This window comes from Podarcis erhardii (genome assembly GCF_964252035.2).
Source record: "Podarcis erhardii genome assembly, chromosome: 16".
NCBI lineage: Eukaryota > Metazoa > Chordata > Lepidosauria > Squamata > Lacertidae > Podarcis > Podarcis erhardii.
In genome coordinates, this window is record NC_138514.1 from 17076731 (window position 1) to 17091821 (window position 15091).

Consider the following 15091-nt stretch of genomic DNA (forward strand, 5'->3'; position numbering starts at 1 on the left):
TGTCTAGAATTCCACTGTGGAATTTTAGTTCTCATTTTAGCTTTAGATTTCAAGGCTATATTGGTTTTTGAGAAGGCCTCAGTGCCACACGCATGGTGCCACAGTGGGCTCAAACCAACTGCTGATGTTTTTGCCCACTCCACATGGGTCTGAGCTGCTGGGAGGTCATGGAAATTTCACCCAGAGTTCCAGCTCTCAGCAGGAAGCTGTCAGCAATAGAACTGTTGACCAGATGTGTGGCGTTTGTTATGGAAGTAGATGGGAGACAGAGGAGAAGGTCATGAAAGAGAGGAGCCATATTTCTCCAGAGGAGAGTGTATTAGCTGGATCTGCACGTGCCAGGGCTCTGGATCAGCACGTGCCAGGCTGCGTACACAACATCCCCCCTCCACAAAGAATGCTGGGAACTGTAGTTTGTTAAGTGTGCTGGGGATTATAGCTCTGTGAGAGGAAAATTACAGTTCCCGTGTGCTTTAAATGCACAGTGCCTCTGCATCCTCAGTGTGCTAAAAACTAGGCCCCTGGTACAAAGTAGGAATGAAGTCCAGTGCTTTGTGGTCTTCAGATGTGCCCGTAAATGTCATTTTCCCTGTTTTCCTCTGGAGGGAATCATTTTTGTAAGAAGGCAATTGCTGTGACATTACCTGTGCTAGCCCTTCTAAAAACAAAGACAGCCTCTACTCTCTTCTTCAAAACTATTATATTCCATCCAGTGCTTTAAAAAAAAATGTTTGGGGGTACTCTCATTTTGACTCAAGAAAACAACCATTTTATAGTTCAAATCGGGGGGAATTAATACAGTAAATGGACAAAAGTACAAAGATTCACAAAATGTTTAGGGGTATGCGTACCCCTGCATACCCCCAGAAAAAAGCACTGATTCCATCACAAGCAAATGAATGTAAATGAAGTTTACTAAACCTCATATTCTAAACCTGTTTCATGTCCTCCTTTAGTGACCATTTTCCCCCTCCCTTAAGTAAGTAATGAAGATAATAGCACTGACCTTCCTTCCAAGGTTGTTGTATGACGAAAAGATAACGCATGTGGCATTCCTTTGGAATGCCCTGAATATCTAGATTGTTGTAGCCCAAGTTAGTCAGAGTAGACCCATTGAAATTAATAAACATGACTAACTTAGGTCCATTAATTTCAGTTGCTCTACTTTGCGTAGAACTTAGTTTCATGCAACAGTGTGTGTGTGTGTGTGTGTGTGTGTGTGTGTGTGTAATTGTTAGCAAAACAACAAAATAATAATAATAAATAATAAATTTTATTTATACCCTGCCCTCCCCAGCCAAGACCGGGCTCAGGGCAGCTAACACCCAATATAAAAACAATTGATTGAAATACAACTTAAAAACAAGATTAAAAGCATTTTTTCCCTTCCTCTTTTTCACTTCCAAAAGACTTCAGGTGATGGGAGCTTGATATTAAAAACAGATCACTGAGAAAATGCAAAAAAAATGGGGGTTGATGTCAGCGGGTCTTTTTAATTTAGCAGTTTCTCCCTGGAAAAGGAATACCTGGATTCAATGACCAGGGTGTGGGGGATGCAGACTGGTACTGTATTTTGATGCCAACTTTCAGGCATCAAAAGAGCACCCATTTTCCTCTTCCCACAACAAAGACCCACCTGGTTACCTGGTATCTCCCACCCCCATCCATTCCTAAGACTGGCTCTTGAGACATGGCATGCAAAGACAGGATCACACATGCCCACATACATTTCTAGTGAGACACCAGGAGCAGAAGCCTCCCTGCTCCTAGTTGGTTTGCGGATCTCTTTTCCCCACCCCCTTACTCCAGACAGGCCATTCAGATGCTGAGGTGCAGAGGCAGGTAAAGAGGAGGGAGGGCACATGCCCAAATGTGTCACCCTGTGAAACTTCCCACTGATGAGGGTGTGGAAGGAAGGTAATTTGCATCTGTCTGGCAGTATAAATAGCCCTGTGAGTTATGGTCCCTCTCCAGATCTCAGGTACAACAAGGCAGGCAGGTCCTGAAGAGAAATCAGAGAGGAGAAGAAAAACCCAACCTGATCATGCCTAGCTTCAAGTCCACCATGTTGCAGCTTGTCTTCCTTGGGGCACTGTTTGTTTCTTCTGCTTATCTTCAGCAGGCGCCTTGTGATATCGTCAAGAAGACCGTTACGCGGGGCGCTTACAAGCTGAACGTGGAACCTGCTTATTTCAAACCAAGTGCCATCTACACAGGTAAGTTGCACTTTGTCTCCAGGGCTGCTGTTGCATCTTGGCATTCCTGTTTGTGTGTTCAGAGCTAACCTGCCTTTGGCCATTTTGGGGATCCAAAGGGTGTTCTGCCATTTTGGGGCAGCCTTGCCTTGTGGACCCAGTCTCACCACCAGCCCGTGAATGCAGGGCTTGTTGAGATTTTAAGCTAGCCTTGCTGCAGAGACCTAGAGAAGCTCAGAAAAGACATGGGATGGAAGATACGGTATTTGTGGGGTTTGATGCACAGTCTAATGGGATGACCAAAACCAAAAGAACAAGGAAGGGGGAGCCAATGTGGTGTCCTCCAGATTTTGGACTACATATGCCTTCATCTCTGTGCTGGCTGGGTCTGTTGGGATCTGAAGTCCAGCAACATCTGGAATGCAACCCATTGGTTAACAGTGTGTTAGGCGATCTTTACTTTCTAGAGGCATTGTGGTTGATGTCAGATACAGAAAGAGCAACTCTGAAGTAGCCTGTAAGTCAGTGCTGGGCAAAAGGGTGTGAATCTGCCAGCCATGGAGCTGATGGATGGGCTTGGATCTATGCCACTATCTCTTGGCCACAGTCTCCCATCTGTAAAATGGGGCGATAATGGCCTATTTCACAGGTTTGTTGCAAAGCAGGAAGAGGTGGTTTATTAAGGTCTTTGCACAGAAAAAACTGCAGTAATAGTAATAGTAGTATAGTAGTAATATTGTAATGCTCTTATCAGTCTGTCACTAAACTGTAATGCAAAGGTCCTACGGGTTTCAACTGAAAAAGTACCCAATCTTCCTATGGTAAAAATGGTGGACTTTAAATTTTATAATAAATGAATAATTTTTAAATGAATACCAAATGAATACCCAGAAGGACAAAATGATATGAAAGCAGCATAGATTATATTGGAAGGGAACAAAATATTCACACCACTTGAGAATCAGTATTAATTTTTTTAGTGCCGAAAGAGTTTCACCAATTTTGATCATGCATCTCTTGCACAATGACTCCTGTGCCATTTAACCTCATAGACTGAGCTGCCCTAACAGGGATTTGACCCACAGCCCCACCCAGGGTGGAACACAGTGTGTCACCCTTGCCATTTCCAAATATTATTTTTAGTCCCCATGTGGGATGACGACGCCCCAGTTTTTATCTTCCCCAAATGAAAGCTTGCTGTTCACTAATGAAGCCCAAATTTAATAAGCTGCATTGCAAGTGACTGTTGGAGAGCCTCTTCTTGAGACATCTAGGCTAGCCAGTTTCCCTGGTCCAGCAAGATGAAGGAAGGCATGAAAAGCTTAGCTGTCCATGGCTGCAATGTGGGTCGCACATTTCAGCGCAAGAACATCTAGCAGCCAAGTCCAGATCTCTGACAAGGACAGCAGTTTTCAAATATCCGATTGTCACCTCCCTTTTATCCTCACAACAACCCTGTGAGGTAGTCTAGGCTGAGAGAAAACGACTGGTCCAAGGTCATCCAAGGAGCTTCATGTCTGAGTGGTGATTTGATCCTTGGTCTCTGTCTACGCTGCACTGGCTCTCTTATGTCAGTCTCCATACACCAGGAGGTTTAGAGCTGGGGGTCTCAAATGAAGTCTATGGCACGTAGGCAAGCAGAAACCTAGTGCCTTTTCCCCCCCTCTTTAGAAAAGTATATCATATACTCAGATTTCCTGTTCCTGCTTCTTTTCTAATGAAATGGTATATTGTATTTACACTCATTCCCCTCAATGTCACAAGCTGCCTCAAGCTTAGGAGAGGCAAGATTTAAAACAAAAACAAAACACCACATTTTGAATAAATTTAGTCAAAAGATTCAGATGGCTTCTAGGCTCCATGAATTCTAACCATCTAAATCACGACACACAAAGCTATGGAAATAATAATAAATCAACAGCAATGATAAGAAGAACTTAAAGCTGTTTGTGTGTGTTATCTCGCTGTAATCCTTCCAATGCAACCCTGTTAAGATAGGTCAGTTTTATTGCACCCATACTGCAGATAGGGAATCTGATGCTTAAGAGGGGCTTTGCCTAAGGCCACATGAAACAAAGGATTCGGATTTCCCCAGATCATCATTGCTACATACAGCAGCTGCTGTTTGTCTTCACATTTTTGTACAAATGATGCCACAACAGCACATCCCACAATGATGCCGAGATTTTGCCTTTCTGTAGTTTCTTGGTTTTCTTTGTCCCTTTGCCCCTGCTGTGGGCTTTCTGGATTTTTTCTCCCAGTATCACATCAAGGTCTTTCCTCCCTCTGCCTCCCATCCCTGAGTTTCCCAGTAAAAATGTGATTTCTCCCACTCTCTCTGCAGTCACCATTACTGGGATTGACAACAGCACTTCCGTCATCCTGCAAGCCGTGCCTTCTGAAGACGGCTCCAGCGGTCTGTGGGAAAGTGAAAACAAACCGATCAGCTGCAGTGGCGTCGAGAACCTGGTGGAGAAAAACGTCTCCAGCGGTGATAGCACCCGAACTCGCTGGACGGCCCCCAATGCCAACATGGAATCTGTGCTCATAAAGTAAGAATCCTGACCACTGGGCCTTTTCTGCACCAAAGAGTCCCTGCCCCCAAGGGGTCTACAGCCTCACACTACCAACGAATGTATTGTTTCTCAATACAGTTGTCTCTTGAATTACCACAGAGGAGCTCAGGGTTCCTAAAATGGCATCGGCGTTGAGAGACAGTGACATAGATGCAGGAATTTTTCTCCCTCCCCAAAAAGCTTGGACAATTTTTTGGTCTATTAAGCACTTTCAGCCCCTAAACAAAAGCTCCATGTGTAAAGGGAAGGTCCCTGTGGACAGGAAATGTCGGATAATGGCCATGGCCTTCATGCCTGACATGTGAGCTTCTCACAGATAGTGGGGTGGCTTCTTCTGCAAGGCCAAAAGGCACTAACTATGCCAATCTAAGTTAGAACTGAATTTTAACGGAAGGGTGAGACTGGGGGAACTAATCAGAGCAATTATCTGATAGTTGGGGGCGTGTGTGTATGTAGGCGATAACATGGAGGAACTTGCTTATTTCTCCTATGAGAAGACATCAAAATTTATTACCTAAATCAACAAGGCTGAATTATCCGTAATTGTTTGAATTGTCTGGTTTTTCCTTTGAGGGGAGGGCTTTTATTAGCCTCTGCTTTCATAGGAACTGTCTCACAGCAAATCAGACCACTGGTCTATCTAGCTTAGTGTTGCTTACCCAGAGTGGCAGCAGCCGTACAGAGTTTAAGACAGGGGATCTGTGCCAGGCCTACCTGGAGCTGCTGGGGACTGCACCTGGGAGTCCTTCTGCTTTAGGCAAAGAGTTTGTGGAGAGGTTGCAACACTTCTAGACACAAAGCCTGGTGTTTCCTTGCTGGCAGGGAGAGCTGTGTGACTCCTAAGTGCAAAACGTTAAGACATAAATTTGCAGCACAAAATGTGGTTTTGTGTAACGAGGCACTGCTTTATCCAAAGGGGCATATATCAGCCTGCCACCTCATGCCTGTCTGATGGATATGCTTGCTTTAATTTATACTGAGTGTTCTATAGCAAAGCTTAAGATTCATTTCCCCCTTTTTCTGCAATGATCACCAAGAAATGCCAATTGGCTGAAGAAAGATCATATGCAGATAAATTACACTAGCAATAACTATCCATATCTCCTCTGCTTGCTCCTAAAAGTTAGCAGCATAGTTGCTCAGGCACAAATGAAAAGGAGGCTCTTATTTTTTTTTTCCCTTCTCCAAATGCCAGCTAAAATGGGGTTTGGGCATCTCTGCATCCCCTCCCCCATTTTTAACAGAAGTGCCGTTCGGCTATAATTTCACAGCTTCTCTCCTCCACCATTCATGATTCTCATTTTCTGTTTGTTTCCCAACAGGTCTTTTGTCATCTTTGCCAATGGAACGACCCTGCTGCAAACTCAGACCCTGGCAAGAGGTAATTTTGTGAGAAAACGAGGTCTCCCTCCAGTGTCAGTTTGTCGGGAATTGTAAATGGGTAGAGTGCGGTTGCGTTCAGATCCTGTTTGAAGGCTTCCTATGAGAGAACACATTTTGTTGGCTGCTGTGAAAGCAGGATACTGATGGGCCAATGGCCTGATCCAGCAGAGCTCTTCTTATGTAACATCTCTCAATTTTAACATTTAACCCTCTCTCTTCCATCTAAACAATTGGGGGGGTGGAGAGAGGTGACTACTATTGGCTAACATAGCCCAACTTCAATCTCAATCTCAGGGCAATTCCTTCAAAGATTGGCAGGAGGGGAAGTTGATGCAATTCCTGTTTAGCCGGTGGGAAACAACCTAGTAAGCCGTCTTACACTGTCAGACCATCAGACCATATAGTATTATCTGCGCCAGGCTTCCCCAGAAATTTTAGGCTGCTGAGCTGGCTATTACACTGCTGAATATCACTTTTTTGGAAACTGCAGGTGGGCAGAGTGCTGTTTTGCTCCTGCATACCTTTCAGGCTAAGGGACGCGGGTGGCATTGTGGGTTAAACCACAGAGCCTAGGACTTGCCGATCAGAAGGTTGCCGGTTCAAATCCCCAGATGGGGTGAGCTCCCGTTGTTCAGTCCCTGCTCCTGCCAATCTAGCAATTCGAAAGTACATCAAAGTGCAAGTAGATAAATAGGTACCACTCTAGCAGGAAGGTAAACGGCGTTTGCGTGCGCTGCTCTGGTTCGCCAGAAGCGGCTTAGTCATGCTGGCCACATGACCCGGAAGCTGTACGCCGGCTCCCTCGGCCAATAAAGCGAGATGAGCGCTGCAACCCCAGAGTCAGTCATGACTGGACCTAATGGTCAGGGGTCCCTTTACCTTTACTACCTTTCAGGCTTCCCCCCACAAGTGTCTGGCTGGCCCCTGTGAGAACAGGGTGCTGGACTGGCTGAGCCACTGGCCTGATCCAGCAGGCTTGTTGTGCATTCTTAAATTCTGGGGCTGACAGGAGTTGTTGTCCAAAACACCTGTAGTCAAAAGTATCAGAAGGACACCAGGTTAGGGAAAGCTGATATACACTGCTCTCACTGGCAAGGGCTCTCCAGGATTTCAGCTGGGCAGTATTTCCCCAGACCTGCCTGGAGAGGCTGGAAAGTGACCTTGGAAACCTTCTGCCTGCAGAGCATTGAGCCACAGGCCTTCCTGCCTCCTCAGGCCTTGATTTATGTGAGGGCTTTGAACTCAGGCCTTCCCCCCACCCCAGTCCACCTACATATCCTTTTCTGCTAAGCCGCAACAGCTTGGCTAATCTGATTTGTTTCTTTCAGACACAACAACCACCAGCATCAGATCGGTGTCCTCCTCCGCCACCCCTCGCCCTGACACCAGCACCCCTGCTTCCCACAATCCGACGCTTCACAGCAACCCGACCGATGCCCACGTCCTCCTCAACGCCAGCACTGTCCACCACCATAACTTCGCTTCCTCCCACCAGTGGACACAAGGTCCCAAAGGCTCGGCCTCTGCAGCTCAAGGCAGCTCCTTCCTCCTGGCATTCCTGCAGCTCCTCTCCATCTCGCTGGGCTTCAAGCTCCTCTCCTAAGTTGAATCCCAAATCCCCACAACACGCATTCCTCGTGCGTGGCCACCTTCCCTTCCAAACAGAACGCGAAGGGCGGGTGGCTGGTCTCCTCGAGAAGGAAATCCCTCCCTCCCTGCCTTCACCTGCAACTCTCTTTCCCCTCCACACCATTATGCATCTTTATTTGCACATTTATTTCATCAATCCCTAATATAGCCCAGCTGCTGACTTAGAAGATATGGCAGCAGGTAGCTTTACTGAGAGACGTCTAAAGAGAGAGGGCTCATGCCTTTAGGGGGCTGGGAGCAAGATCAAAACATTGTCTCTTCTTTATTTCTTTTTCCCTGCCTAGGGGACAAAAATATAATAATAAGCTAAATAATCAACAGACTTAACTCTGCCTGTTGCATATGGATCCAGTGCTGCTAAGATCTTCCATGGCAAGAGTAGGAATAGACCAGATATTTTAAGTTAATATTATTTTATCAGGCTCGGGACAATGATGCAACCTTAGGAAAGGAAGCGTCTCAACAGTTCCTTCTGTGCATCCCACCTCCCCACCCCCCAAAAAATTCTTCCAGTTCTCTGAAAGAGAAGTGCTAGGCAGCTGGTCTCTATCCTTGGAGGATATTTGAGTAGATGACACAGGCAGGCATTGCAGAATGGAAGGAAAGGCTGGTCCATTGAGAATCTCCACTATACAACACAAACAAAGGAAGCAGCGTTTTGTACCTCCATGTAGTTCAAGAAGGCTGTTCCAAAATTCTGACACCACACACATGCACACACCCCTTTCCCATATTTTATTTTCCGCGATAGAGGAAAGAAAGCCCGGCGTTTCCATTTAAACACAGATCCGAATGCCCATGTGCCAAGCAGATCTGAATGCCCATGTGCCAAATTTGAAATTGCACCCTTTCTTCAGCTTCTGAAACAACCATCAGTAGACGTTATGCAGATTAAGGGAGGCCCCTTCATTTACTGTATGTATATTAACTCTTATGAGCCCCCTGCTGGCAGGGCAACCCGCATGGACTGTAAAATATTTATTTGCTCTAAAATATTCAGATAACTCCTCTGCTCCTTAAGAAGTGCTCACCCTACTGTCTCCATAGGTTGTATGCAGAGAGGAAAATGGGGTGGAAGCAAGAGAGATGAAGGATGAACCAAGTCTATTGGTGGTTAATTGTGGGCTTCCACAGAAAGATAGGCTGGGTTTGCTGTCAGTGGCTTTTGTTACAGACTGTGTTTCCTCAGGGAAATGTATTTTGGAAATCTATTGTATTTGAAAGACCCTGGTTCATTAAAACTGCTTCACAATGTCCTATATATAACTGTGGCCTTCTTTTGGGGGTGTTGCAGGGGGGGAGAGGGTAGTGGGTGAGGAATGGACAACTGAGCAAAGGGTTAGAAAAGGAGCACATTAGTGGTTCAGTTTCAGCTGGTTTATATACTTCTCAAGGTCATGAGCAAAAGTCTCTGAAAGAACAAGGTTAAATCCTCCCTTTTTAGTTATGCCAGCATTAAAAGTCACAGCCATGACTTTTTGGAATGGTTTTTTTTCCCCTGTCCCCCAGGCAAATGCTGCCTCTTTTGCTATAACAACCTTTCCAAGCCAGTTTCAGCCAGGAAACCGACCTCCCCTCCCCTGCTTTATGTTGACATTCGTTTGAGGCTGCACAATAACAACGGGATTTATTGGTGCCACGGGACGCCTGATCCATTTTAATGAGGACTAGGATATTGCAGATCACTTGGGGTGCTAAAAGAAGTGAACACAATTATACCCTTTTCATTCAGCGGCACATTGGCAAACGGGAGTTGTTACCCAGTGTACTTTAGAAACAGCAAGAGGATCCAACTGGTCAAAACTCTGTATAGTTCACCAGAAAAAAATAATACTGTGGTACAGGGGAGGTCAGCAGCAAAAATGAGGCCAAGTGCCTCTTGGTGGTGTGGAAATGGTCTCACATATTAGATTTCTGAAAGGAAAATCATGATATATTTTAATGCTCCCAGACATACTTTTTGGGATTGATTTCATTGGTTTTGATGGAGTTAATTTTCAAGTAAGCACACTTAGGATTGATTGTGGAGTCCTTTGCCAACCTGGCACTGATGTAAAAATTGGGGTTTAGGTTTTGCTGCCCAACTCCCCATGGGACTCTGAGTCCCCTAAGTCCAAGATCAGTCAGAGAAGAATGGATGGAGGCAGGATCCAGTGGAAAGCAAGGCAGATATTTATTTTTCTGTTGCAACAGAGTTCCCTCCTCGCGTTCCAAGGAGGGAGAGACCCTGACCAAAAGTGAGCAGGAACCTTTAAAGACTTTTGACATTGCCCAACCCCCTTCACCAAAGACCACCCCAAAATCATCTAACAGACATCATAGCAGGCAGTCTACAGCAGAAATTCTGTCTGCCAGGATAATGGTCACTGGTTGCACTACCTGCGCAGCCTGGCCATTCTTTTGTGATGGTTAATACTTTAGTCCAGGTCACAGGTTCACCCTATTCATACATAAATACGCTCTTGAAACAGGATTTTTAAGCAAAAAGACAATGGGAAGGCTTTCCCCATTTGCCTCCCTTACTGCAGAGGAATATTTGAGGTCATTGGGAGAGTCGAAATGGCTTCAGGATTGCTCTCCTGCTCAGACACATGGTTCATATATTGAGATATGTGTGCATTTGTTGTATATTTGAGACCTTAGAATTCTTATAACAGGGCCCTCCAGATATTTTTGGACTGCACCGCCACCCTCACAGCATGCACTGGCTGGGGCTGATGGGAATTGTAGTCCAGCCTGGCAAAACTTGGATTAGGTTAGATTGATTGGCAATGGGGAAACACTCTGGAAATGTGAAAAGTGGCAATCAAGTAACTGCAGAGGCCCAAGTGACAAGCTACTCTTCTGGGATGGGAGTCTTGCCTGCTCCCTTCCCTAGCCTCTTTTTTGAAATAAGAGAACCTGTTTCATACTCTCATTGTGTGTTTTTGCCAGCCTGGATTGATTGATTGATTGATTGATTGATTGACTGATTGATTGATTGATTGATTGATTGATTATTTATTTTCACAACAAAAAATGACAATATAAAAACACAGAATACATAATAGAAATAAAAACAAAGACAACCCAATATAAATCAGCCAGAGGCCTTGAAGAGGAATGTTTTTGCCTTGCGCCTTGAGACATATCATGAAGGGGCCAGGCGAACCTCCCTGGAGAGAGCATTCCACAAATGGGGAGCCACCACAGAACAGGCCTGTTCTTGTGCTGCCCCCCTCTCATGGAGGAGGCACATGAAGAAGGGCCTCAGCAGATGATCTCAGGGTCCAGGTGGGCTCATATGGAGAGAAGCAGTCCTTGAATATGAATTTGAAATCTGATAATACCTCTTGCTTGTCGGAGTGGAAGACAGAGAGGGGTGTGCATAGAAATAAGTCTACTGCACAAAGGTAAACTTCACTGAGCCACCTGCTTTTGCTCTGGCCTCGCCCAGCACTGGCATGTGCCCCCCCCCCCAAGGAAGTGTGGCCCTCAGAATGGACTCTGGGCAAGGGAGGGCTTAGTGGATGTGGTGTCACTCTGTATGGTAAAAGGGACAGAGCGTTAAACAATCCCAGACTCCTCCACAAAACCCTTGTGGTCACTTCCCCAAAACAGGATAGATTTTTCTTTGATTGTGCCACAGATAAAGAAACACATCTTACTTGGAAATACCCAACAAGTCTTATGTCTGCACAGGATTGTAGCCCAAGTGAATTCACCATCCAGAACTGCAGCTTCTCACGGGTCTGCCTCTCTCAGGTGATGTTACTGGGCAGGTAAACAACAAGGGAAATTCCCAAAGGTTGGGATGCACAGAGGAGGTGCTGCTTTCTTTATCTTGCATTCCTATCAGGCGTCTTCAACAGCACGCTTAGTCAGCTGCTGTGGAGCTTCCCTCATCTTAGCTCAGGGTTACTCAACCAGGTGCTCTTAAGAGGTTATGGGTTCCAACTTTGCTCATCCTAAAGGCTCCACTACTCAATTTACTGAGCACTAGTGGAAAGCAGAATTCTAAGGAACCACATAAAAAATACAGTAAAAATACACATAAAATACACATAAAAATACACATAAAAAATATCAGTACAATTTTGAAATCAGTTAAAAATCAATGTGGTTCTGAAAAATTCAGCTGGCCAACTCAATTCAAAATGGCGTCCACTTTGATTCAAATATAGATGAAAACCTGCTCCTTCATCTTGAGAAGCGTCATGCAAATTTTGCCACACATTTTAAGGACTACAGCCACTTCCCTCACACATTCAGGATTAGGGGAAGAGTTTCCAAGTGAAAGAACCTCTCATTAAGTACTGCTGAAGTCTTCCCACTCCAACCACCCCCACCACACAACAAAATACTAGCATTAACCATTAACCAAAAATACTAGCATTAACCATCTGAGTAATGCCTCTCTCCCCTAGCACCTGTTCAGCAATAGCTGTGCCACAGTCAGATGATGGGATGAAACGTCCCTTGATGGAACAAAACTTTCTGCCTTTGCCTTCTCCCTCTCCCTCTCCTTCTCTCTCCCACACCCACACACTGTTGTGGCTATTAAGGAGCCATAACACAGGACATAAGAGGAGCCTGCTAATCAGGTAAATGGCCCATCTACTTCAGCATCCTGTTCTCACAGTGATCACCCAGATGCCTGGGAGAAACCGGCCCGTAGAATTTGGGCACAAGAACATTCTCCTCTGCTATGATTTCCAGCAACTGGTATTTAGAGGCATTGAGCACAGCCAATGTGGCTATTAAACCTTCTCAATGAATTTGTCCAATCCTCCTTTGAAGCCATCCAAGTTAGTGGCCATCATTGCCTCCTGCGGCAGTGAGTTCCATAGTTTCACTATGCACTTCGTAACCAATACTTCCTTTTACTTTGTCCTGAATCTTCCAACATTCAGCTTCATTGAACGGAATGAAATTGCTTGCTGATCTCTACCCACACAGCTTCTCCCATTTCCATCCATGAGTTTCGTTTGCTCAATTGCCTGCCCTTCTTGCTCAAAACATCTGCAATCTTCCTCATGGGAAAACAGTTTCACTCTTTCCCCAGATCAAACCTGGCCCATGAAACATCCACCCAGAAACAGATTTGTTACAGCAGTGCCCTCTCACACTCTTGCGATGCAGACCAGGGGAGAGAGAATTTGGAAACTGGTCCGTGCCATCTTAAACAGGTGTGGCCCTCCAATCTCCTAGTTCAGCATACCATCTTAGGCCCTCAAAATTTTATTTTTCAACAACTCTACTTTATTTTCTACTTAATATCCTGACTTTCCATTGGCAAACGGATTTAGCATTTGGGCAAAACGACGGCAGCGGTGTACCACAAATGTGTAGCAAAGGGGAAAATAGTCAAATGAAGCATGGTTCTCGATGGCGGCTTGTGGGACAGCTGAACAGGGCCCCTCGTCCCACTGCAGCTGATGAGGGTGCAGAGGAATACACCTGCAGAGTATTATGGCAACCTCCACACACACACCAACACACACACACCAGTTCTGCAGCAGCTGGTGCACAAAAGTGTACATAAGAATCTACTGGATCAAGACAATGGTTCATCTAGTCAGCGGCGTCTCAGGGGGAGCGCCTGAGGGGCAGTGGCCCCGGGCATATTTTGAGGGAAGGCATTTTGCTCCTCAACGCTCTGCCAGCCCTGTACAGCTGCAACAGTCATGCATCTGAAGTCTGCACTCACACTGCCCTGCCAGTTCCACGCCACTTCACGATGTTACATGGCTGCGTGAGGAGAACACAACAGGCACACACCCTTTCTTTTCTTCCAAAAAAAATTTATTCATTTTATAGCACAAATAAACATAAAAATCAACAATACAAACAAATTCTTGTCTTATCGTTAATTTTTCTAAACAATGTCAGGTGATCTTCCCCAAGTCCCCCCATCTGATTTTCATTTTACCTCATCTTTAGCAGTTTACATACCGTATATCATAATTTTTAACCTTTTTTTTTTTTACTATTTTAAAATACACTATCTTCTACTTCTAACCCTACAACCTATATCCACTTCCAAAGCTATTCTAAGATTTAAATATTAACATCTTTTTTCAAATATTCTTTAAACTTCTTCCGATCTTCTTCCACCGTCTCGTCTCTCTGGTCTTGGAGTCTCCCAGTCAGTTCGGCAAGTTCCATATAGTCCATCATCTTCATCTGCCATTCTACGTTAGTTGGTAAATCTTGTTTCTTCCAATTCTTCGCTAAGAATATTCTCGCAGCTATTGTGGCATACAGGAAAAAAGTAACATCCTTTTTGGGGATTTCACCCCCCACTATACCAAGTGAAAAGGCTTCTGGTTTCTTAATAAATGTGTTTTTACAACACTTTTTACAGTTCATTATAAATCCTTTCCCAGAAGTCTTTTACCTTGGGGCACATCCACCACAGGCACGCGCCCTTTCTTACATAGGCATCTGGCATTCAAAAGCATTGCTGCCTCTGACCATCTAAGCCGAGCACAGCCACTATGGTTGGGAGCCAGTGATAACCACCTCCTTTGTGAATTTGTCTAACCCTCTATTAAAATCACCCACATTGGTGACCATCCTTGCCCCATATGAGAGTGAATTCTATCGTTTAACCAGGCCCTGTGCAAAGAAGTCCTTTTTTTTAATCTGTCCGGAATCTTCCAGCATTCAGCGTCATTGGATGCCCACGAGTTATGAGAGAAAGAGAGAGAGAATTCTTCGTTTACTTTCTCCATGCCAGAAGAACCAATGGTTTTATAAGAGATGTAAAAATGTGTGCCAAATACATTCAGAGCCACACTGCCTTTAGATACGGACGTGCTTAATCCAAGAAACTTCATCCAACAAGCTGAAGGCAGGCTACATGATTTAGATATTCTCTTGAGGGGCCGTAGCTCAGTGGTAGTGTTGGGTAGCCTCTCTTTGTGTGAGAGGATCATTTGTTCCAGAAACAGAGAAGAAGTTTCAAGAAGCAGCAGAAGGCTAAGATTGCTCTGTTTATGCAAGGACATTTTCTATGGAAACTGTTATTATTTCTATGGAAACTGTGGCTTAGGGCCCTCGTATTTCGAGGACCACCTCTCCTGGTATGCCCTGCAGAGGACCTTAAGGTCCATGAATAACCATAGTTTAGAGGTCCTGGGCCCTAAGGAAGTCAGACTATCCTCCACCAGGGCCAGGGCCTTTTCAGTGATGGCTCTGACCTGGTGGAATGCTCTGTCCCATGAGACAAGTCCCTTCAGGATTTAACCTCCTTCCACTGAGCCTGTAAAACAGAGCTATTCCGCTGGCCTTTAATTTGAATTC

At 45.1% G+C, this 15091-nt stretch overlaps 2 protein-coding genes across 2 annotated transcripts in view; both read left to right on the forward strand.

Moving 5' to 3' along the window:
- Nucleotides 1–15091, forward strand: part of LOC309331899 (6-pyruvoyl tetrahydrobiopterin synthase-like) — a 95797-nt gene that overhangs the window by 62536 nt on the left and 18170 nt on the right. The gene's annotated exons all lie outside the window — the stretch shown is intronic.
- Nucleotides 1956–9070, forward strand: LOC309331892 (uncharacterized protein). Its single transcript, XM_081844475.1, has 4 exons — nucleotides 1956–2216; nucleotides 4540–4747; nucleotides 6094–6152; nucleotides 7483–9070. Exons 1-4 carry the CDS (start codon nucleotides 2045–2047, stop codon nucleotides 7755–7757), a joined length of 714 nt encoding a protein of 237 aa, XP_081700601.1. The 5' UTR covers nucleotides 1956–2044; the 3' UTR covers nucleotides 7758–9070.